Source organism: Scaptodrosophila lebanonensis, unplaced genomic scaffold (genome assembly GCF_003285725.1).
Source record: "Scaptodrosophila lebanonensis strain 11010-0011.00,11010-0021.00 unplaced genomic scaffold, SlebRS2 tig00000043-arrow-pilon, whole genome shotgun sequence".
NCBI classification, from domain to species: domain Eukaryota; kingdom Metazoa; phylum Arthropoda; class Insecta; order Diptera; family Drosophilidae; genus Scaptodrosophila; species Scaptodrosophila lebanonensis.
The window spans coordinates 583,362-608,476 of record NW_022060545.1 but is presented as its reverse complement, the minus strand read 5'-3'; the positions used below and the strand labels follow the sequence as shown (position 1 = coordinate 608,476).

At 38.4% G+C, this 25,115-nt stretch overlaps 3 protein-coding genes across 7 annotated transcripts; 2 read left to right on the top strand and 1 right to left on the bottom strand.

Moving 5' to 3' along the window:
- Positions 1–13: 13 nt before the first annotated feature.
- Positions 14–8,650, top strand: LOC115622268 (probable helicase with zinc finger domain). The gene is made up of 4 exons (XM_030516170.1): positions 14–621; positions 682–1,270; positions 1,426–6,360; positions 7,080–8,650. The coding sequence occupies exons 1-4, from the start codon at positions 292–294 to the stop codon at positions 7,745–7,747; spliced, it is 6,522 nt and encodes a 2,173-aa protein (XP_030372030.1). The 5' UTR covers positions 14–291; the 3' UTR covers positions 7,748–8,650.
- Positions 8,651–11,573: 2,923 nt separating this feature from the next.
- Positions 11,574–12,435, bottom strand: LOC115622702 (H/ACA ribonucleoprotein complex subunit 2-like protein). Its single transcript, XM_030516732.1, has 2 exons — positions 12,109–12,435; positions 11,574–12,043 (listed from the first exon to the last, which is right to left on the bottom strand). The coding sequence occupies exons 1-2, from the start codon at positions 12,357–12,359 to the stop codon at positions 11,812–11,814; spliced, it is 483 nt and encodes a 160-aa protein (XP_030372592.1). The 5' UTR covers positions 12,360–12,435; the 3' UTR covers positions 11,574–11,811.
- A 130-nt stretch (positions 12,436–12,565) lies between these two features.
- On the top strand, positions 12,566–24,034 carry LOC115622701 (dnaJ homolog subfamily C member 5 homolog). 5 transcript variants are annotated; one of them, XR_003995353.1, is made up of 8 exons: positions 12,566–12,717; positions 16,326–16,464; positions 16,542–16,694; positions 16,813–16,944; positions 18,735–18,797; positions 19,940–20,150; positions 21,781–21,905; positions 22,254–24,034. XR_003995353.1 is itself a non-coding variant. In XM_030516729.1 (7 exons), exons 1-7 carry the CDS (start codon positions 12,689–12,691, stop codon positions 22,274–22,276), a joined length of 750 nt encoding a protein of 249 aa, XP_030372589.1. In that variant the 5' UTR covers positions 12,566–12,688; the 3' UTR covers positions 22,277–24,034. The 5 variants fall into 5 exon arrangements, 3 of the variants coding, with proteins under 3 accessions (XP_030372589.1, XP_030372590.1, XP_030372591.1); XR_003995354.1 differs by lacking the exon at positions 18,735–18,797; XM_030516729.1 differs by lacking the exon at positions 21,781–21,905.
- The last annotated feature ends 1,081 nt before the right edge of the window (positions 24,035–25,115 follow it).

The following is a 25,115-nucleotide window of genomic DNA, read 5'->3' as shown; positions in this document are numbered from 1 at the left end:
CAAAATGCCCTAAAACAAAGCGTAAAAAAAACTTCTACATACATAAGCACTTTGATTATAATTGTAAATTGTTAACTTAAGTAAGTAAACGTAAGCGAAAGAGTAGCAAAGAAGACCACGACCATCACGATCACCTCGAAATCCGACGAGACAACGACGCCATACGCATGAATATAGCCACAAGCAAATACAACAACAACAGCATTGATTTAAATAAAAAACGACTTCAAAAGGGTCTTAGCTAGAAATATCCGTACATACATCCTTTAAATTCCAACGGCCGCCATCAAAATGGCAGCCGAAAAGGAAATGCAGGCACACGACATGGTCCGACGTCGCAATTGGGCACGCGCCGTGGCTCTTTATGATCAAATATTAATAGCTGCCGCTGCCCCGCCAACAACGTCCTCCGCTGGCGCGGTGCGAGCGCAAAAGGATCAGCAAATCGCATGCCTACTGGGACGTTGCGAATGCCTGCTGGAGCTGGGCAAGTACGATGGCTGTCTGGCAGATGCTTACAAGGTGTTGACACTGCTAGCCGAACAGGCGGAATGTGTAGCCAGCGTGTCACGTGCCCGTCGCTGGCTGGTCCATGCGCTCTTCAAGCTTCACAAATACGCGGTAAGTATTGAAGTACTTTGGCGATGAATTTAACTCTAAAAATGTTGTACACTTTTTTAGGATGCGGAGCACTTTCTAAGTAAATGGATCAATGAGTTGTGCGGTCAACAAATTTTCTCGGACATATCCAAAACGCTGGAACGCTACAGGTCCATTATACAAATGATTATGAATAAAGCGCAAACGCAGAAGATAGCACATGCGCGTCTAGAGGATGAAATGGCCATACTGGATACAAAACTAGATCATTGGGCCACCAACAATTTGCCGCTCGACAAGTACAGCAAGCTCCTAAGCAATAAAGGTCTCAAGAAACGTGAGCAGCAGCAACAACAACAGCAGCAGCAGAACGGCAACAGTAGCATCAGTGCGGGCAGTTACAGCAGTAGCAGCAGCACAGGCAGCAGCAGCACCATGTCTAGCATTAGTTCGGGTCTGGGCAAGACCAACGAACTGCTGTCGGCCATTAAGATCACAGGCGTCAAACATCCGCCAGGCGATTCGCCCATTGATCCTGAACAATCGGCAGCCGCTGCGGTGCTTGCATCCACCACCTGTAGCTACTGCGCCATCACGTTTCAGACACGCAACGAGCTGCGTCAGCACTGCCAGACCGAAAGTCACCAGAAAGTGATCATGAGCGATGAAGGTGAGTCAAAGGGAGAAGTGTAGAGTAAAGATCGTATCTATAGATAGATAGGCAGTTAGATCTTTCCCAATAAGATCTCTGACTCACTGAAGAGTGAAATATTTTGCAATCATTCAAGAAACAAAACAGTTAATAATTACACATAATTCTTTCAGGCCGAGACTGGAAGTGGCGACCACCTCCTCGAGGCTATACGCTGGACACATATAGCCTGTGTGAGACATATGCGGAGTCGCACACCTGTCACTATGGCGCCCAGTGTGTGGAGGCGCACGGAATGGACGAGCTGAATGAGTGGAAGGAGCGCTTCGAATACCGACGCATGCGTGTGCAGAAGGCATGTGAAAAGGAGCTCTATGGCAAGTCCTATACGGAGCAGATTCTGGAGCGTTGGATACAAGCGACAGCACCGGAGCGTGTGATGTGCGAACGTGTGCCCGACATGGATGTTAAATGCGAGCAGGAGCTGGTCACGAGCATTAGCTCCAAGACATCCAAACGGGAATGGCTCTTTCAGATGGAGACGCGTCGTCCGCTCAGAGCGGTGGCATTGTTGCAGGATGCGCATCGCAACCATTTTGCACTCAAGTGCATTAAGAGTGGAGCAGCGGCGCCAGTGGAACTAAAGTCTGATCAGGAGTGGGTTGCCACTGTAGCAGCAGCAATTGCAGCGGGAGGAACAACGACAGCAACAACAACATCAACCACTTTGAAAAAGGAGGTAAGCGAGGATGCATCGGAACAACACGTGGAAGAAGGATCAAAAGAGACTCCTTCAACGCCAGCTTCCGATACTTCAGAGTTTTCAGCGCCCCTCTACACGCACGAAATTACCGTGGAGTTCCATACGGAAATCTACGGAACATTTCGTCAAGCCATTTGCTTCGATGTGGGCTTAGAACCACTGCTGGTGCGTCATCTATGCGTGGATGTGTTGCCCGTCAGCGATGCAGAAAAAATTGAGGAGATCAAGCGTGATATTATCAATAGTTCGGCGACGCGTTGGGATGTGGCCAACACTCAGCTGACGCGCTTTGAGACGACAATAGGCACGCATTTGAAGACCGAAGCGTACATCAGTGATTTGCAGCATGAGCGTGAGCTCCTTGAGCGTTATCCATGTCCAAGGGCGGCCACCTTCACGCTCACGCAATCTACGATTGTGGAGAAGCGTTTGACGCAAAACAATTACCGTTCACGCATCCACGAACTACTCTATGTTGAGGAGATTGCGCGCTATGAGCAAATCGCGCGTTATAATGTACGCACTCGCCTAACCGTGGCCTCGAATTATATCCTGACTCCAGCGGGCATGGCTACTAGTACGGCAAAGTATTCTCTGGCGGGCGAACTTTTTGCCCTAATGCGTCTGGGCAAGGACATATCGGAGGATACGTCGCCGGGCCGCCTCATTCTCTCCAATTGCAGCAGTGTCTACATCTCAGCCCCAGAAGAGCCAGGCACTAAGTCCACCGAACCACGTGCCGTCTACGAGGCATTGATTGAGGACAAGGGCAAGAACGTTATCTATCTGAAGCTGTCGGCCAAATGTGTTGAAGCCATGGCTTTGCAGGCAGACACCGAGCTCGATGTGGACATACAATTCCAGCTAAATCGCATGCCTTATTGTGAGTGGCACAATGCTGTGGATAAGATCACGGATTTTCGCCTAATCTTTCCCGCAACTGAACTGGAACCGGCCATTCCATGGACTCCCAAAAAACAATGGGCCGATTCATGTGAGCCCAAATTGAATGCCAAGCAGCGCGAGGCTGTGAATGCCATTACAACAGCATTGAGTATCAAACTGCCTCCCATTCTACTCATCGGACCCTTTGGCACAGGCAAGACTTACACGCTGGCCCAAGCCATCAAACAGTTGTTGGCGCAGCCAGAGGCAAAAATACTCATTTGTACGCACTCGAACTCAGCTGCGGATCTGTACATCAAAGAGTATTTGCATCCGTGGATCGAGGAGGGACTGGAAGAGGCCACGCCACTGCGTGTCTATTACCACAAACGTTGGTCAGCGACGGTAAACAGTGTGGTGCAGAAGTATTGCATTACCGATGGGGTCGGCAACTTCCGGCGGCCCAGTGTGGAGGACATAATGCGGCATCGCATCATTGTGGTCACATTGAGCATCAGCATGGAGCTGGCTACGTTGGGACTACCCAAGGGTCTGTTCACACACATCTTTCTTGATGAGGCCGCCCAGGCGATGGAGTGCGAGGCCATAATGCCGCTGGCATTAGCAAATGATTCTACACGCATTGTGCTTGCCGGCGATCACATGCAGATGAGTCCGGAGCTCTTCTCGGCCTTTGCCAAGGAGCGCAAGCTACACATATCGCTGCTGGAGCGTCTGTACGATCACTATCCCTCTAACTTCCCCTGCAAGATCCTGCTGTGTGAGAACTATCGCGCTCACGAGGCCATCATACGCTTCACATCGGAGCTGTTCTACGAACAGAAATTGGTGGCCTCCGGCAAGCAGCCACGTCACGAACGCTTCTATCCGCTCACCTTCTTCACCACGCGCGGCGAGGATGTGCAGGACAAAAACTCGACAGCTTTCTACAACAACGCCGAGGTGTACGAGGTGGTCGAGCGAGTTTCAGAGCTCCGCAAACGCTGGCCCAGCGCCTGGGGCAAGCTTAACGATACGAGCATCGGCATCATGACCCCCTATGCGGATCAGGTATTTCGCATACGTTCGGAGCTGCGCAAGCGCCGCATGGGTGGCATATCTGTGGAGCGTGTGTTGAATGTGCAGGGCAAACAATTTCGTGCGGTCTTCTTGTCCACAGTCCGCACACGCCGCACTTGTCTGCCACAAGGCAGTGGCAATGGTGTGGCCACTAGTGCCAGCATTGGAGATGCCGACACAGATTACGGATTTCTGAGCAACTCAAAGCTGCTTAATACGGCAATTACACGCGCCCAGTCCTTGGTCGCTGTTGTGGGCGATCCGGTGGCCCTCTGCTCCATCGGACGCTGTCGTAAGGTGTGGGAGCGCTTCATTGAGATTTGCGATGAGCACAAGTCGCTCTTTGGACTGACATGGTCGAATCTGCGCTCGCAGCTAGACGGCGTGGAGCTGAAACGGGCCTATGTTCTCAATCCACTCGCTCCGGTATTTGTTCCGCGTGCCCTGCAGCCGGAGGCGTATCTTCGGGAGCAAGCTGCGCTATATCTGAACGCACATGCGCCGCCACATGGACCGCCAGGTCCACCACCACATTATGCTGCAGCCGCTGCTGCGGGCATGTTGGGTCCGGGACCCGCTGCCGCTGCCGCCGCCCATCAGATGAATCAGATGGCAGCCGCTATGGCGAACCAGCAACATCTCTCACATATATACTCGATGCACGCTATGATGGCGGCTGCAGCAGCTGTCGGTGGTGGCGGTGGAAGTGGTGGTGCTGGTGGTAAAGCACCGAATGTGCCACCTGGTCCCGGACCACCGCCACCACACTACGGCAGTCACATGGGTATGCGCGGACCACCACCAAATGGACCGCCAACGGGTGGACCACCGCAACCACCGCATATGAGAGGACCACCGCAAGCTAATACTGGACCACCGCCGCCCCCATACGGGCAGTATGCAGCCATGCAGCATTGGCGCCCATCAGTGGGACCTCAACAGCAACAACAGCAGCAACAAAATCCGAATGCCAGTTTGTGGGGACCACCACCACAATCGAATCCGTGGAGCGTATTGCCTCCCAATAAGCAGCAGCAGCCACCGCAGCAAACGCCCGGGCGCGGTCCAGGTCCAGGGCCGCTGCAACCACCGCCACCAAATGCTGGACAGGCACTGCGTGGTGGTAGCGTGCCACCGGTGCCGCCCAATGCTGCAGCTGTTGTGGCTGCTGCCGCCGCTGCTGCCTCTCAAATGCTCCGCAATCCCAGCGAGTTGGGCTACCTGGCCAAGAAGACCCTCTACAACCATGGGCAGGCGCCACCTCCGACGCCCCAACAACAGCAGGCGCCGCCACCACCACCACATCATCTATATGGCGGACCCCCACAAGCTCCGCCAATGTCCATGCAGCGAGGCAGCAGCGTGCCGAATGGTCCTATGAGCCCTATGGAAGGTGCACCACCTCCGCCACCACCATACATGCGACACAATGGCGCTGCTTTCAACAGCTATGACAAGCCGCCTGGGCCGCCACAGCAACAGCAGCAACCGCCACAACAAGCGCCCTTCATGTACGGTGCCGCCGGGAAGCAGCCATCACCTAGCGCTTTGCGCTTTCCACACGAGCTGCTGCCGCCCAACGTCAGCATTTACGATATGGCCTTCAACCCCAAGGAGGAGCAGTACAAGTGGTATTTGAAACTGCTCGAGACTGTTGGCCAGGAAGCGGCCAACAAGTTTGCGGACATGCTCCGGCAGGTGATGGCTACTCTGCAGCAGCATGGCCATCAGCAGCAGCAACAAATGCCGCACAAACCGCCGCAGCCACCGCCACAACAGCAGCAGCAACTACCCCCCATGCTGCCTAACAATCCCCATGGAATGGCGCCGCCGCCACCGCAGCAGCGTCAGCCGCCTTATCCCATGATGTATCCGCCGCTGCCGCCACAACCGCCACAGAATCAGCAGCCGCCGAACGTGGATGCATCGCCACCGCTCGATAACTTCAACCAGCAAATCGATTTGGTCTTCAACTCGATCATGAACGGCGCCAACGACATTGCTCAGCCCATATTGCGCGATGTGTTGGGCATGGTGGGTGTGGCCTCGTCCGGCGCCAACATACCGGGGCCCTCACTCAGCAACGGCGTCGTCAATGGCACCGACCTGTTGCTCTCGCAGCAGCAGCAGCAGCAACAACAACAACAGCAGCAGCAGCAGCATCAACAGCAGCAGCAGCAGCAGAGTCGTCTTTTTGCAATGATGCAGCAGAGCCAGCAGCAGCCGGTACCGCCTGCCCCCATGGGCAAGCAATTGGGAGGCAATCAGGCACCACCGTCTCTATATGGCAACCATGTAATCGGTCCCTCCTCGGTGGCTCCGCCCCATGGACCCAACAACAGCAGCGGATCCGGCGGCACTCCCAACTTCATGGGAAACGGTGAGTGGAGCATAACGACAAACTTTACCAAGAAGTTTATAAGAGTTTAAAAACTTTAATTTCGACGAAACGACATTGAGATTAATTGCAACTATAAAACAGATCAGTCCATTATAAATCATGAATAGTTTTTCCATCCAACGAACATCCAAACATTTACATTTTACCTCAACTGGTAACAAAATTACTGACTTCATTTCTGCATGTAAATTATTCAGTAAAAGCAATAATAGTTTTAATATTGGTAGCGTGCAGGAAATTACGTTTTGCACAAAATCGTTGGGGTATTCCGTCAAATTCCCATTTTGAAAACAAAATACTCAGGCGTCTTATCAAATCTAGTTAACACCACAGGCCTCATGTTATAGAGAAGGGAGTCTAAAATAATCGACAAAACCACACTGTATTATTTTTGAATAGCGTTTTTTTATTAAGCTTATCCACGTCCTGTAAATGTGCTTTTAATAATTGTTAAATCGTTCTTTGGACCTAAATTTTATCTCGTTTTATCCTTAATAGAAAATATTTTGGGCTTGTGGACTTAAGATGAAGATACTGCTTAGAAAAACTTCATCGTCAATGGTTTAACAAAATTAGGTTTGAATATATAAAATAAAATATGTATCTGAGTTATTTGCTAATTAGTCTTGGGTACTAGCTCCCTTATAGAAAACGTATTTATAAAATGTATTTCTTGTTTCTCCCGCTCTCCCCCGTAGCCAATGCCTTGCTGAATGACAAGCCATATGGCAATTTCAATAGCGGTGGACAGAACAACATCGGTGGTTCTGGCCTTAGTAACAATAGCAGCGGTGGTGGTCTGCACAGCAACGGCAGCTCCGTGCCCCTCTATCGTCGCCAGGCACTGGCCATGGGAAATGGTGCCGTGGGATTAGGTGGAGGCGGAAACGGAGGCAGTAATAACTACAACAACATGCCCGGATTGCTGGCTGGCCTGGATACGGGCACAAATCTCATTGAAGCTCTATTTGCCAACAATACAGTTGCCGAGCACAACAACAAAGTGAACGATCATGGCCACAATCTGCTTTACAACAACTACAACGTGCTGAAGGGTGGCCCGGACCTGGACTTGTTCCACACGGTGGCGCCACCACAGCAACAACAACAGCAGCAGCAGCAGCCCACACAGGCGTCCAACGATGCGGTCAACCATCAGCATCAGTCCTCGGCCACAACCTACGCAGCGGTGCTGAGTCAGGGACCGCAGGCGGCTGCGCCACAACAGCCCACAGTGGCTGCTGTCCAGACATCGGCGGCAAACGCCGCTCCGCCCACATCCAACGAGCTGGTGGAGAAGGATCCGTTTGCGGCCATTCGCGAACTGGGGCAGGCCACCACGGGCTTCTACAACTATTTTCAGTGAGAGAGTGGAACGCGACGGCGTCGACGTCGGCAGCGGCAACGGCAGCAACGCACTGCTGTGGCATTAAAGGGGGATTAAAAACAAATCTAACAACAACAAAAGAAAACGAAAAAACACAAAAAAAATTGCAAAATTATTCGCAAAAAAAGTCCAAAAACTGCAAAAAAAAAAAACTAAAAAATTAACTGCTTTTTAACTTTAGTGTGCCCTACTTTGCTTTCGTTTTAATTTGTAATTAATTTAAAACTATTTTTCGTATTTAATGCGTAGTCTTAAGTTCATCGTGTGAATTATTATTATTATTAATTAATTAATTCTACTTTAGTTAACGTTTAGTACTTTAAATGTGAACCCCAAATGCCGCAGCAGCCAACACGCCACCATCGCCTACCCCTTTTGCCGCCCATCGACCCTGTCGCGTCCCCATTTGTTGGGGCGTCGCTCTGAGCGGGGGCCCACAGCAAACTTCTAGACTATACATACATACTATATATAGTTTTGCATATATTAATAGTTATACCTACTATAAATAAACATGTTAAAGGAACACATTAAGCTTTTTTAAACTAAATATAACTTGAAAAAAAGGAAAAAAAAAAAAACAAATTGCAAAAAAAAAAGAATAATGAGAAATGATTATTAAATGCCACCAAGCATTGTTAGTTCTTAGAGTAATTCAGAAAGTATAATTGTATACATATAACTTTTGTATTAGGCGTAGTCTTTAAGCTGCATAAATGTTGGGTTAGTTGAGTTGGATGACAACCTTTTACTGAACATTTAATTGTAGCGAATTATTATATATTTAAATCTGATCTTTTAAACAATATATATACATATATACCAACAACAACAAAAATTGAAAAAACGCTAAACGAATATTTCCATAAATGTTACAAACAAGTGTGTTTGAGTTTTTATTTCAGTTTTTCGGCTGCGCCAGTTCGAATTATTCAGCGCACAGGAATTTGGGCAGACTTTTTTGGAAATTGTAGGGTCGATTTTAAATCGATATTTATTTAGGAATTTTGCTCGTTTAACTGTTAACAATATTTATTAACTTTCTCAGTACGCATGAGATTCAGCCAAGATATCCAAACATACAGGCATTCTAGTTTTTTTAGTGTGTTAGATTGAACTTAAAATATTTGCTTTTATTTAAATGTCACTTTTTATTTTCGTTTCAATACGAAACACACCTTTTGAGTTTTACGATAATTGGTAAAGAGCTGTAAGCGGCCTAAATTATTAGATCGAACTCTTCAACTGGTGAATTAAGAACTTTACTTTGCATTACCAATATAAAAAAATCTGCTGCCAATTTGCAATACAATTCTGACTCTTTAACAGATTAACTCGAGCATTCACATTGCAATAAAACCAAATGTTTTCTAAGCCATTCACTTTAAAAGAAATGATACCTATATGGAAACTGTTGCTAACAAGAACTTGATTGACATATTCATACTCAACATTACAAAAATAACCAATAATTTACACTTATTTCGAATAATTGCACTCACTTCGAATAATTACATCCATGCAAGTAATGCATCGATTCATTTAAACGAAACGCACTTGTTTTGCAACAATTTATGGTTATATCGAAAACTCACAGCACATCTAACTTGCAATGCAAATATTACTAATTATTTATAGCTAGTAAAACGAATAAACAAAAATTAAATAAAAATGGAAAAAATTAATATTGCTTAATATGTATTGAATAATTAAAATTAGCGGCAACGCATGTATTTATCTATATACGAAAGGAAACTATTTTACTGTTGTAAAATAAATAGCATCCAAGCCCCAAATAAAAATTGTACAAGAAGATTCTTACCAACTTCGTGTTTGTTCGTCTAGCCCGACTGGATATGTTTTTAATGTAAGGTTTTGATAGTTGTTGTAAAAAATATTATACCATTTCAAATTTCCCGTGTCAATGTCGTCAAATATTGAACAAATTATTTGTAATTAGTTTCAGATACAAAAAACTGAATAGCTGGAATTTCAGCATATTTAGCCACAATTTCATATTTATGTTCAGAGAGAATTACATGTAATGGAGTCCTGCTTGAGTGCATTCAAATCGATGCCAGTTAATACTTCAAAATGAACCATTTAATTATTATTGTACTGCTAAAAGAATTTTGATATGCGTTAGGCATGTACAATCGCATGTAAAATAAGAGCAGCGTGTTCCATTTGGGTTTTGAAAAAGGTCACAGTTCTCTATCGGACTGTCATTGTCGCTTTTAAAAGGAATAATAATATTATGTATACAAAATATTGCATCTAAAATGATCTGATGATCCACTAATCTTCAAATTATATAATCGCAAGGGAACGTTTCTGCGACGTTTCTCGCCTGAGTACAACATTATCCTCTCAGAATTGTACATGTGAAAAACAATGGAAATAATGACTTTTCTTCTAACTTACGAAAATGTGAGTGCAACTTTTTTATATTTGTGTGATCAAGAACTAGTAATGAATCAATTCAAGAAGGCCTCTATTAGTGTATTATGTAAAGAAACACAATCTGAACATTACATTTTGTTTGGTATTGGTATTGTTTAACATTTCTTAATGTCTAATCAGGCATCTCGTACATTTCGTTTTTATATAAAGAAAATTCATTGATATGTTTGAAAATAATTACATATTTAAAGAATATATATCTACATAAATATTACTTTTAAGGCATGCAAATTCAAATGAGTTTGTACAATTTAAGTCACGAATATATCTATATTCTTGTTTTTCAGTGAGAAATAATATAATATGTTTTCAATAAATAGAACAAATTTAATTTGTTTCAACTGTTAATCGATTTTGGAAGCTAAATAATACAAATAATTATAATATTAATGTTATATATAACAAATATAAATAGAATATTTTTGTATTTCTTTGGTATTAAAATGTTACCACATGGTTTACATCTACATTTAAATTCTTAGAAAAATAAATGTTCGCTATCATTATTTATATATGAATTATAATTTTATCCTTAGTTCTATAAGAAGCCCCCAATTTGCACCTACATATATACTTTATTGGATTGATCGTTAGTTTTAGAATAAAATAAGCAAATCTGAAATATATATTTGAAGTTTTCTATAGCTTAGTTAAAAGAAATCGAAACAAGTACGAATAATATAAAAACTACATATATATGTATTTATTGTAAACACACGCATACATACATAGATACTATAAAGAAAGTATAAAAACTTGTATTCATAAATATTAAAGTGTAAATTAAACATTTTTTGTACACATATGTATGTAAACATTTTAGTACTAAACGGGAAACATTTAATTGGCTAAGCACAAAACTCCTTTTGAATACTAAGTACACAGAAACATAAGACACAAAAAAATTATATAAATATATACATATGTATGTCTGTAATTTTAGTATAACACGGTAAATTTTAAATAATGAAAAACCAAAAAAAGCGCAACAACAAAAAAATAATAAAAAATTCAAGAAAAAGATCCCCAAGGGACAGCCAAAAAATGCTTGTTTTCCGGTATACTATTTCCCATATGATGAGCAGCATAAAATTGGGTGGAAAGATTCGAACTTATCGTAACTGATACATTGTGTCTTTTCAAAGACTTAAAAAACAAGAGTTTTTCCCTAATTTTATGAAAATGACTAGAAATTTGAACCATAACTTATCAACACTATTAGAAATCCAAAACAACTAGCTGTAACATAATTGCCGCTTTGAAAAAGAGCTACGATTCCAAAAAGCAACTCCAACCGATGATTACTGAAGATGCTTCTTTAATAAAACAAACGTGCGCTATCCTTGAATCACATATTAGACTTGGTTTATAGAAAATCGAAATGATTATTTATTGTACATTTGACTTAACGAAGTAAAAGCTTAACTAAAGTAGTTACATTTGTAAATGCTTTGCTCATCGCACTGGCACAGTATTTACACCCACAAATTTGTAAATATGCATTATCGGTGTATTTTTTTGAGCAATATTTATAATGCGGGTGTGAATGTTTACCAGCACGAATGTTGCATATATCTCAGCTAGAGAGGCACGATTAGATTAGCCAGCTCCTCCTTCACCTCATCGTACAGATCTTTGTACTCCTCATTCTGGCGGACCAATAAAGCCACTGTGCCGCGCTTAACGCCCATAGCGGCACCCAGATCAGCACGACTAGGCGTATAGGTATAAGGAATGCCCTTCTCCTCACACACGGCTGGCAGATGGCACATAATTTCCACGGGAGTTACATCGCCGGCAAAAATACAAATGCTGTATAAATTGAATAGCTGTCAAGTTGAAACTTATAATTCAATATAATTTTCTGCTGTACTTACCCTGTCTCGCCTTTGCGCAAGCGTGTTTGAACATCCTTAAGGCCGTTCCGCAAGTAAGTCTTGTGTTTCATTGCCTTTTTTACCAACTTGTAACATTTCTTTGCCAGCTTTTTGTTCGCCATAGGCTTAGCAACTGCGTTGGTGAAAAGCAGCTTGTCGTCGTACGTCTCCTCCTCTTTTACAGTAACATCGCCGCTGACTGTAATCGAAGCATCTGCATCATCTGTGCGTTCGACTTTGATTTTGCCCATTTTATTAAAGACAATTATTTGTAATAAACCTTAGATCCAAGCACGTGTGCCTTTGAAACCACCAGGGCTGAAGTACGGCAAAAACATTGTCGCTGGTGCAGTTATAGCAACTCTGAAGTGCCGATTTCGATAGGTACAAGCTATCGATAGCGAATAGATAATTTGGAAATAGTGAGTTTTTCCCACATTCACAGTTGGGCTACACTGCACAGAGAGCACAGTAGGTGTGTGTTTTTCCAGTGTGTGTGAGTGCGTGCGAATTGCAAGTGCTAATCAATAATTAATAACAATTGTGACATTGTCATAGTGCCGAAAAAACACACAACAAAATGAGTGGCATGGATAAAAGAAAACTTTCGTAAGTAAACCGAACGAGCAAACCTCCTACTTCATATACTTAACACTTTTTGCACACTCGCGCACCCATGCACGCATACAAATACGAGTGCGCTGTAGCAGCTGCGCGTTAGCGCTGCCGCAGTTGACGTTTAATTGATTTTCCGCGCAGCAGCGACTATAGCAAAAATAACAACTACAACGTGGGCAGCTGTGTCGGTGGCAGCAACAGAAGCAGCGCCAGCACCGACAGTGCGTAGCCATATGTAATTCCTTGGGATAACAAGGATAAACAAGGAGTAGACACTTATACACACACAAACATGCGAGTATACGCATAACATTTGGAGAGGCAAACGCGACTGAGAACGACGGCAGCTGCCACAACGACAAACATTTCGTCCTGGGACAAGGCCAAGGGAATTGCTGATGCTTGTTTGTTGGTGTGCTCGACTTTGTTGTTGTTGTATATGCGCGAGTGTTGGTGTACTGGTATTTGTCATAGTCTGGTTATTCCTTGCCAATACCACATTGACCAACCATTGTTTTGCAAGCTAATCTGCAAATGTTCTAACAGCAATAGCGAATTTTCGATAACAACAAGTGAACCCCACACACACACCTGCATTTTTGGAATTTTCTTAATCTGAGTAACACTATATATAGCGTTTGCCTTTAATATTTGATGTCCCAATGTGGCCATAAACCAGAATAAGTACATAAGTATGTACTCTGTAAAAACGTGCGTATGTCAGACTCCTGTATTCTTTCTTTTAGAAGTAAACGCCCTAAAAAGTTTACTATGTGCATTTCTATACACTTTTTTGTGTATGCATCTAAGCTTCTTCTTATGCCTTACAAATCAGAACAGATTGATTGTAAACTTTCGTGCTGCTTGGCATGCCTCTAACTTCTTCCTCTATATCGTCCTTGTGTCGTCCTCAAAGTGTTGGCACACATTACTTAAATACTTGTCCCATTTCATTGATTTATGGTGCGGGCAGTGCCAACATTATAAATTGGATATTTTATCTTATCTAGTCTGAATTGAATTACTTTTTTTTTTTTGTTAACTCAATGCAACGTACAATTTTAGATGTATTTTGTATTTCTTGTATTGCAAACTTGACTACCATTTTTTTGGAAACGAGTCTAACATTTTTCTGAACTGAATATTACTGTAACTTTGTCACTGCTTAGTTCTTAATTATTCTAAAAGTTAACCTGGCTATATAATACGTTTATTGTTGTTTTCTGAATACCTGAAATTATGATTTTTCTTTCGTATAAACGTCGAAAACTCCTTATCACCTTATTACCTAACCTGCCTTATCTTTACTTTTAATTTCTGATAGAAATGTGTGCACCGCTTTAAAAAGCCAACCCGTAACATCATACTGATTGGTAGATAATGCTAAAGAGTTAACAGTGATTGTGGGGAATTCATAAATAAAATTTGTCTGTAAAATTTCAATAACTTCCAATTTGTTTTTAACATTGATTTTCTGTAAACAATATAAACAAATAATAATTAAAATAAAATAAAACGTATGTTCTGGATACACAAAAGTCTAATATAAAGTGCACCGATCGAAATATTAGACCAACCATAATATAGACTCAGGGCAAACTAATATTCTTATTTAAATTCATGTTGAAATATTTTCAAACATAAATAAATATCTTTTTAGTCCCAGCATTTGATCACTTAAATGCTTAACCTTGCTACGCATCGACTTACTCATATCCTCCCATACTTGCTGGGTTGTTAATATTATGTGGATGAAATCTTTAGAATGTTGCATTAATTATGCTTTAGTTAAAACGCTTTCTCGCTTCTACACACAAATGTGTTTGGTGTGTGGTGGAGGGGTAGAGGGATTAAATCATTTCTGCAGCTTTTTACGCTTGAGCTAGAATCGAGGGCGGCAGAGCAGGTACATATACATACATATTTATAAATAGACGTCGCTCAGTCCACCCATGAACTGCTAACTGTTCTCTAGAAAATGCTTACAGAGTGCATGCGCTTCTTGAACTGCACGAAACGAACTTGTGAGCTGTTTATGTTAGCATTTCTATTGCACGCGACCTTTGTTGCCATTGCTGCCCATTGTTTGCACCCACCCAGTTCCCCCCAGCTATGTAGCTTTAGTTTAAGCCTGCCCCCCCCCCCCCCCCACTTAGAGGTTCTGTGCAATCTTATGCTGCATTTTAACGCCGACAACTGCGTCATCAATGCCAAGCTGCTTCCGTTTCCGTCCCCCTCCAGCATATGGATGCCGGTTAACAGTTTGTCCAATGCCAATATGCTTAGCATGTATGTATGTGTATACGTATGTATCATATAAGTATGTATGCATGCACCTACGTTATGTGTAGATACGCGTATGTACATCCATATGTCTAGTACTTAAAGTACTGAATGCTAAGTGTAATCGCACTTCGCATTTCCTTTGTCTGTTGCTGACTGTCTACTTAAAGCAGCGACGACGACGGCTCTTAGTCATCAAATACATGTACACCCACCGATCTATATGTATACATATAAATACTTGTATATATGTAAATATTTTGTAAACATTGATACGCCCCGGCGTGTCTTACGATTATCGCATTGCGCTCTCAGAAAATTTAAAATAGTATTGAGAAAATAAATAAATGTAGTAAATCAATACGAGTGAACGGATGAGTGGTTCAAAAATTTCACCGCAACTGTTTTCCGATCTAGAAATATGGTGATGGAGGGCCACAAGCTGCTGGTATATTTATATTTTCTACGATTTACTATTTCATAGTCTACTATACTATATAGTACATAACAAAATATTTGTGTGCTGATAAAAGTTGAAATCTTATCTGCCTGAATAGACCAGAGGTTTTATAGTTTTTGTACAACATTTTTATACAAATACAAGCAATTCGTTTCCATTTTATGAACCAACACCATAATCGTTATGGCGGGTGTATTAAAATCCAAAAACGTTTTGTTTATCAGTTTCGCCAAACAAAGCTGTCAATAAAAGTTTAAAGGGACTTCCTATTGTATAGTTATATAAAAAATGGGTTAATGGACTGTTCTCGAAGGCAGATCAGTTGGAAAGTACTGATCTTAAGCTATTGTTATCTATTAGTTACAGGAGTTTAACTGGAGCTATTGTATTATGATTATAAAAATAATTAAGGAATAACCATCAAAAATTAAAAGGAATGCGAATGGTGTAATTATTTTATTTAAACATTTTTAAATATTTTGGCTTATGATGGCAGTATTCCTGACTTTTATTGCACAAAACTAGTGTAAGATTGATCTTCGGCTTGCAGAAAATATTGAAAAGAAGCAGAAGGTTTTGAAATACGTTTGAAATTCGATGAATATGTGAATTAATATTGGAAAATGTTTCAGTTACTGAAATAATAATATTGAACATGCCCGTGGCAGATCATTTCTTGAGCATTTGGACTCTATCCAGTTTTTATTTGAAAATGTTCAAATGTTTGTTGAAAAGCGTGCAATATTTAGTAAACAAAATTTTTTATTTAGAATTTAATTTATAAAATGGAAACCCAGCCTCATATATTAATATATTTCATATTTTTAAACATTTCTATTGATTACGCTTTTTGCAGAACATCTGGCGATTCGCTTTATGAAATCTTAGGACTTCCTAAAACAGCCACAGCTGATGATATTAAGAAGACTTATAGGAAACTTGCACTTAAATACCATCCAGATAAAAATCCAGACAACGCTGATGCTGCCGAAAAGGTATGAAAAATGTCAAATGAAATATCTATAGTGCATAGTATGAATAAGAAGTGTAACTACCTTCTATCTGTTGGCAGTTCAAGGAAGTCAATCGTGCACACTCGATATTAAGCGACCAAACCAAACGCAATATTTATGACAATTATGGATCGCTGGGTCTTTACATTGCCGAGCAATTTGGCGAGGAGAATGTGAATGCATACTTCGTGGTAACATCGCCGGCGGTGAAGGTGAGCAAAAATCGAATATTTTGAGAGAAATGAAGCTATATTATTGCTTAGTCATTTCTCCTTCTGTAGATCTTTTGTGAGTTTAGCTAATCCATTATTCTCTTCTCTTTCCACACAGGCTCTGGTCATTTGTTGCACAGTGTTGACGGGCTGCTGCTGTTGTTGCTGCTGCTGCTGCTGTTGCAACTTCTGCTGTGGCAAGTTCAAGCCACCAGTGAACGAGTCGCACGATCAGTATTCACATTTGAATGTGAGTGATGTCTGAATAAGTTTACAGCAAAACAAAACAAAAAACCAATTCCTTGCATACTAACTCCCCATAATTCAGTTGATCACCAGGCCGTTAAGGGCTCGTAAAATTAGAGAAGACAACAAAGAACAAGAAAAACAATTTTTTATTTCAATATCCATGACTAAACCCCAACACTTAACAATGCACATGCTCTACCACACATCAACATCTTTACACGCATAATATGGCAATGTGGTTTTGCTTTTTTCGACACATTACACTCCTAACTTATTATAATTTACATAATCTAATTGCTAATTTTAAACAATGAACTCATTTTGATGATTTTTGTGAGGCGTCGTCGTCGAGCATAAAATAAACAACAACAAACATTTTTGTGTAGATACTGTTTGAAGCAAATGTTTAGTCAAAAACGTTTTTTGTTTGTCTCTAAGCTAAAATGGCATTCTGCTTATCGCTTAACTGGTACACATTTAACAATAAATACAAGTCATATGCTGGCGCTTTTATTTAGTGCTTATTTATTTATATACATATCTATACTTTGTTCATTCAATTTTTGGATGATTTGGCATGTGGTTTGGCAAGTTTGGCAGCAAAACCGCCAGCCTGTTTTATGTTTTGCATTTTTGTCTCTTGTTTGTTCCTCTAATTTGTTTTTTTATTTTTGTCAAATATATCGCAATAACATTGCACTAATTTTGTTTGTCAGTTCTGTTTGGCCGGGTAAGTACGTCTTGAGTTGTGCGTTTTGTTGATTTTTCAATTGAGCGAAAACATGTTGGAAGGCGAAGGTAATCTCAACTAACACCCACAAATGTTTCGATCATTTTACGTATAAAACTGATTTTTCGATTGTTCTTTAAGTTTTAGTACTTTGTTTGTATATCAATTTGTTTTTGTAATACTTCACGAAAATCATCAAATGCTTCAAAGTTTTTTTAGTCAATCACATTACGATTTTGTTTAACTTACAATAATTAATTTATAACACATTTATAACGATTCCAACCGAGGGTCATATGATGTAGTTAAAGTTCATGGTATTTCCAAATCAAAAACATTCAAATTGTCTCCACATTTAACTTTTAAATATGATGTAGAGTAATGAAATAATAATTTCAATTCAATCGACCGTGTAATTCTCAAAATACAATGATGATTTAAAGTGAGATTTTGTATCAGTATTGTGATTAAAGTTGTCGAATATGTTTAAAATCTTGGTAAGATTTCAGAGCTTAGAACAGAAAGGTTATGCTACATTTATGAAGGTGTTCAATTAATTGTAAAGTATATTGGAAAATATGTTCAGAAAATAGGAAATTGGGATTTCTGCGGAATCGCTGAATTGTGATTGCGTTCAGAAATATTTATTAATAACATACCATAATTTCTTTGAATTATTTCGATACTATTGCAAACTGATTGAAAATGGAACGATTGTTAATTCTAATTTTGAAATATGAAATTGATTTTCTTGTTTTTTGCTTCTCACCTTGAAACCTGTTGCTTCTGTTTTAGACTTCATTCAATAGTTACAAAATTACATTATTAAATGTTCTCTGTTTGGTTTCTTCTAAATCTTATGTTCAATTCCATGCAAAAACAAAATATATTTTTTATTATTTTTATTCTCAAAACTATTTTTCGATCGATTCATCATATACCACCTATGTACTACCTCACCCACAAATGCGCGTGTGCGTGGCTCATACTAAACAATGTGGCAATTAAATATCGTGCTATTGCATATACCTATGCATATATTCGTATATGCGAACCAATAGCGCGCCGATGGCAATCGAGAGGCCACCGATCAGCCACCGAATCTGGGACAGCAGCCGCGTCTTGTAAGTATAGAAAACGAAACCGGCACGAGTTCTGCATGATATTTTTGGCAAAACACTGCGCTCTAGATGTGTCTCTCACTAACCCAACAACAACCATTCAATTTAAAACTTTCGGTGAAAAAAACAAAATAACCAACAAACCAACATTTTTGAATCAAAATTGCACTTCAAAAAAGTCAAAGTCAAAGTTTTTAAAAAAGTGTGAAGCATTGCAAGTGGGTCTGATTTGCATTCGATGTGTTATCTGTAAATAATAATTTTGGGTAAATGTTTATTTTATTTTCCATACCTAAGAATTGTAGTATGTATTTAGAAATTACTTGCACGTACACCTGGTTTTACTTTTACTTTCGAATACTATTAATCTAATGCTTTTGTAGATAGAGCCACAAATGCCCTAAACGCTTACAACACGCTTTGTTCATAACTATGTATTTCTAAATGCTTATATAACCGAAAACTTTTTGACTAAACATTGCTTAAAACAAATACAATGGTCGAAAGAATTTCGGCTACGGATTTAGGCAAATGGGGAATTTATTCAAAATAAAGTCGTCGATTTAGAATTTAAATATTAGTAATGTTTATATGTATTGGGATAATTCTGGTTTACAATCCGATATTAGTTTTATTATTTGTAATCTTGACATAGTTCAGAAACCTCGGTTCCATGTTTTTGAAATATATTTCGCAGAATTTGAAACTAAATTGAGGATTTCAAAATGTAATTTTCAAAAATGCGTAAAGAGAAGAAAGTCATTTGGTCGATCATTCCTATAGTGTTTATACATACAAGTATGTATAAAATAATATTTATATATTCGTTAATCGATATGGACGACTGTTAATAAAAGTAGAATTTGTGCGTTTTTTCATAGAATTTCAGAAAATATACATATAAACATACATAACTATGTATAACAAATAAAAATCTATAGTGATAAGGGTTGAGGGAGTTTCCCTTTTTTTAATCTTCTAAATTATATTTATGTGTATTCTCTTCAAATACGGGATATAAACACTTAACAGTTTTTCACGTTTAAAGCTGCGATTTCGATTAGAAAAACAATTTGAGAAAAGCTTTACTCGACTTTCAAACAATTGCCACAAGTTTCTAATTTGAATTCCTTCTCTCTGCACAGGAGGACGTTGATCTCGATGATGTTAATCTTTCGGCGGGCGGAGCACCAGTCACCACACAGCCGGCCGGTGGCCAACCCGGTGGCCCACCTGTCTTTGCCATGCCACCACCCAGTGGTGCCGGTGTGGGCGTGAATCCATTCACAGGCGCACCCGTGGCCGCCAACGAGAATACATCGCTGAATACAACAGAACAAACCACATATACGCCAGGTATATAAAGTAGAAGCGCTAGCCCTACCCAATTACTTTGCTAACGCCTCACAATTAATTCGGGGAAATCAAAAACTCTGACTCTGTGCGTTTAATTACACTAACAAAGAAATCTGCAACTGCTATATTAATTATACTAACCATACCAACAAACGACAACAAAGAGGAAGAATCCTAGGGGTCGTCAGATAAAAAACAAAAAAGGAAAAGAGAAACAAGCATAGCGTTAACAAAGCGTTTATGACCATCGAACTACTTGTTAAAATGAAAATTGTGCAAGATTATAAAACACCATACAAACTTTTCAATTGCAAAATGTTTGATACCGATACAAACCTGTTAACTTTTTGAGCTAATATTTCTCGGGCAGCGGAAAGGAAACCACTTTACTTGTTAACTAAGAATAAAGACAAAGGAAAAGGAAAACCCGAGAGCATATAACAAACAATTAATACATCTCTTATGAATATAAGCTCTTATCCATGCATTCGTATACATATACATACAGATATAAATATAACAAAAAGATATATGCGAATTGCAAAAATTTGATGTAGCACAGTTATAGGACCTAAACGTATATTTTTAGACACTCATTTTCACAGCGAATCAAATAAACAATTAGACGTTTGTATGTACGTGTGTAAAGTCCAATAAAAGTACGTCTCGTTTCTCCATAGCCTATAAACATGCATAATATTTACATTCAAAAGTTCTATTCAAAAATAATAGTAATAAGAATTCCACGGAACCATTCATCAACGTCTAGCTTTTGTTTTAACCAATTCTCTCCAATCGATATTGTACAGTATATGTTTAGAGGCTTTTCAAATGTGTTTCAAACTTTAACATGTAGTTCACTAACACTTTGTAAATGAACACTATAATAATAATTCGAAACCACCTGCAATATATTTATCTATATACATACATACATACTATATACATTCGTGTACCTTATAGTGTACCAATTCATTTGCGATTTTGAAAAGTTTTAATGGATCTACATGGGCCAGGATCTAACATTCGTTAATAACCTCAATAAACTATAATATATTGCATGAACCAATTCATAATGATATTATTATGATTTCAAATCAATCTGAAAGATTTTTTCAACTAATATTTTTCCCTAAATGCACATTAAAAACAATGTGTATTTGCTTTTCTTGATTCAGAATTATTCTTAAATGCTTAGACGGATATCATACTGATAGTCCAAACTTTTTTAAATCACTCTAAAGTTAATTTTTTTCATTTTGTTATTATCAAATCAGTAATATAGCATTAGATATTTTACAAAATATTTTTCAAAAATCGGACAATACGTGTTCCATTTCAATGACAGCAAATGTGTTTTAAAAAGTAAATCACGAAAATGTTGTCATTTCAAGAATGGACGCACTGTAGCATTATCCTCAAGTTAGTAGAATTCAAATGGAATAAAAATGGTTATCTGTTTTTAAACACAAAGTATGATTTCAAATACTCTTACATTATTATTATTATTATTATTATTACACAAACAATTCAAAACTCAAGTCACAACAGCGGAGTCATAAAACACTGCCCTATGTGTATATATCTATACATTTTCTAAATATTAATGCAAATACCTATTTCTGCCTAGATTTTTGTAGTTTCTATGAGAACCGTTGGTACGGAATGTGAGAAGAATATGAAGATCGTTAGCAAGACTCAATCAATACCATTTCAAAATAGAATCAACTTCATGACTTTGAACTAAACCGTTTTGTGAATATATTTATTTATTACATCTACCTAATACACCCATTATTATTTGCAAATTTGTATAATCAGTGTTTATTGCTTTCCCATATACGCTTCGTTGGTTGTTTCGGCTGCTCCAAACATTAGAGCTGTGGTCGAAGGACCTTACACACTGCCATCATTATCACTAACTAAAGCTGTAGACTTTACTTAACATTTGCCCTTTTAAGTTAATTGTATGTTGCTTCATTTACACACATTTGTAGTGTACATAAGTACTATACATGTATAGTTTAGTTAATTCAAATTTCATCTTAATTTGTGCTCACCTTTACTCTATTTCTTCTCTCTCTCCCTCTCTTTCGTATCTAGATATGGTTAATCAAAAATATTAGACTCATACAACAAGCGAATCAAGCCCAATCATTGCGTATGTTTTTGAACAGAAAAATTACGAAATAATTTTATACAACAAAAATAGAAGGAAAAACTACACTACATATACATATAAGTATATCAACATGTATTTGTCTAAGATATACATATTGTTAATTTACTTTAAAATTTACACAAAGCGAGGCAGCGAGTCGACGGATTCAGTTCACAGAAAACCAAGTGAATGTTGTCGATTGCAACTGAGCAGAAATTGAAAAATTAGTCACCCTTTATTTGTTTTAGTGTGCGTATTTGATTAAGAATAAATATTTTTGAGTTGTTGAAACTGTAAGAGGATATAGTAGGTATATAAATATTTATAATAAAACCAACAAATCAACCAAAACAGCTGCGAACAGAATTGATGACAAACTTCGCATACACAACAACAACAACAACACAGATCTGTGTGCGTCTATAATTGTCTGAATTTGTACGCATAATCCTACATACATACATATATATAAAAACAGATAAATACATTTGTCATTCATTGAAGCATTCAACTCTAATTAGCCATTCAAATTGTACTTGTATATTAAATTGAAAGCAACAAATCTTTAATATGTATTACTTACTTAGTCATTTACTTAAAGTGTTTTTGCATATTTAGACTTGTACTTTGTTTTGTGTAAAGTGCATTAATTATATAAATAAATTTCAATATGTATAATACATAAAAAGATTAACAACTATTGACAAACAAAAATCTATATTGAGCTAATTACAATAAATTTAAGCTAAAGCTTGACAAATTGAATTGTAAACTAAATTATACATATATACTTGCATATATAAAAACAAATATGTAAGGCGTTCAAGGTGTTTTCTAAAGTTATAGCAAGCTAATAAAAATGCTATAATATATATATATATATATTTATAAATCATTTAGGTTGCATTTGTGTGTATGTCCATGGGATGTAGCTTTCTTTACCTTAGCAAGAGAGAGCAGAAAACCGTTGTTAAAGACATTATTTTTCTAATGAGTTGAAATTATTCTTGTGGTAAATATTAAAATCAATCAGCACACTACAAACGAAATTGAAATCTTACAAAGTCAAATATTACATTTCACATATAAGTGATAAGTCAAGCACTTGAAACGATGCAAAAACAATAATACATACGAGTATATGTAGGCATACATTCAAACTCCAATTGGATTTGGAAAATACAAAATACGTACTCTAATGAGAATTACGAATACATCCCGTCTTAAACAGTATACTTACCCATATTATTTGAAGAAAAAGTACGGAAAGTACGTTCCAAAGTTATGGCACATAGCACTGATTTTTCGTCCAAACCTATTGTTAAACAAATTTCGATGTCATTACCTTTTCTTCATTTGGTTTTGCATTGCTCTCATTTATGTCATTATAAAATATATAAAAAACACTTCATGTAAATGATTGCAATTAGTACCAAATGTTATATCATTCATTCAATATCATTAATATCAATTATAAAAGAGCAAAAATAATTTATATATAAAATTCATTTACGATAATTACATTTCAAAAATTTGTGTGTGTATTTATTGTTCGTCAACAAAATAAATAGAAGGTACATTTAAAATTAACAACCAGAAAGAAATGTATGTAATTATATATATAAAACAATATATAACATTAAAATGATTGTTTTCATGATAAAATATACCAATACAGAAATACATAAATTGAAGAAAGAAATTAATAAATTTACTATACACATATACCAATCTTTTAATGACCTTGATATGAGTTTGGGGATGCACCCAATATTGAATTGATGAAATGGAGACTGAATCATAAGGTTGAACCAAGAACCACTTCCGCAACATGTTACAGAATATCTTTTTGTTATAATGAATAGTAGTGATATTTTCAATTTCAATTTGGAATCTAAATAATTTTTGTTATAATGAATAATAGTGATATTTTAAATTTCAATTTGAAATCTCAATAAGACAAATAATGCAGTTTTTAAGATTTTTATTTAACTTTTAATGAAAAATCCTATAAAGTGGATTAAAAAAAGAAAACAATTCTGTTGAAGATCGTTTTTGGTAGGTGTAGAGCGGACAAAGGTTATTTATTTAATTCTTTTGAACTACCAATTTAAATACCGATTTGATTGCTAGACAACCAACTATTGCTTTCAAAACATAGCTAAAACTTTTCAGTCAGGACTTTTTAATAACATGTTTAATGCTTTGACATGATAATGACGTACAATTGCATCAAAAATATGTACAAACGAAATTCATATACAAGTACAGACCCAGAATAATTTTACAAGAATAAAATTTAATATTTCCAAATACACAATAATATTAACTGTTTTAATATGAGTTCGAAATTTTAACAATTAACAACTTTTCATATACATATTTATTCATATTTGAAATAGCAGCTTTGTTGTCCTTTCGTTATAAAAAACAATGTCGAATTGAAATAGCTTTAGTCGATGTTTTTAGATTTAAGCATTGCACAATTCATTTGTAGTTTAAATGGTGCTTTGTTTCTAATTAATGACGGGTTGGTGTCCCATATAGATTTTCACTTTAAGAAGTATTTTATATGTATGCGGAAGTGATTCTTTGATGAAAAATTGAGTGTTTTCAATATTCTCTAGCATATATTTCGGGGCAGCTGAATGGTCTCTATTTATTTGGGCAGCAGTGTGGTAAGAGGACGGGTCTTGCCAAAAAAGTGTCTTTCAAAGCTCAACCAAGAAAGAACCAAAACTTCTTGCCAGTCACTCTCTATTGGATTTACTGCTCTTTGTTGTAGTTGTTTGTGTTGCTGGCCG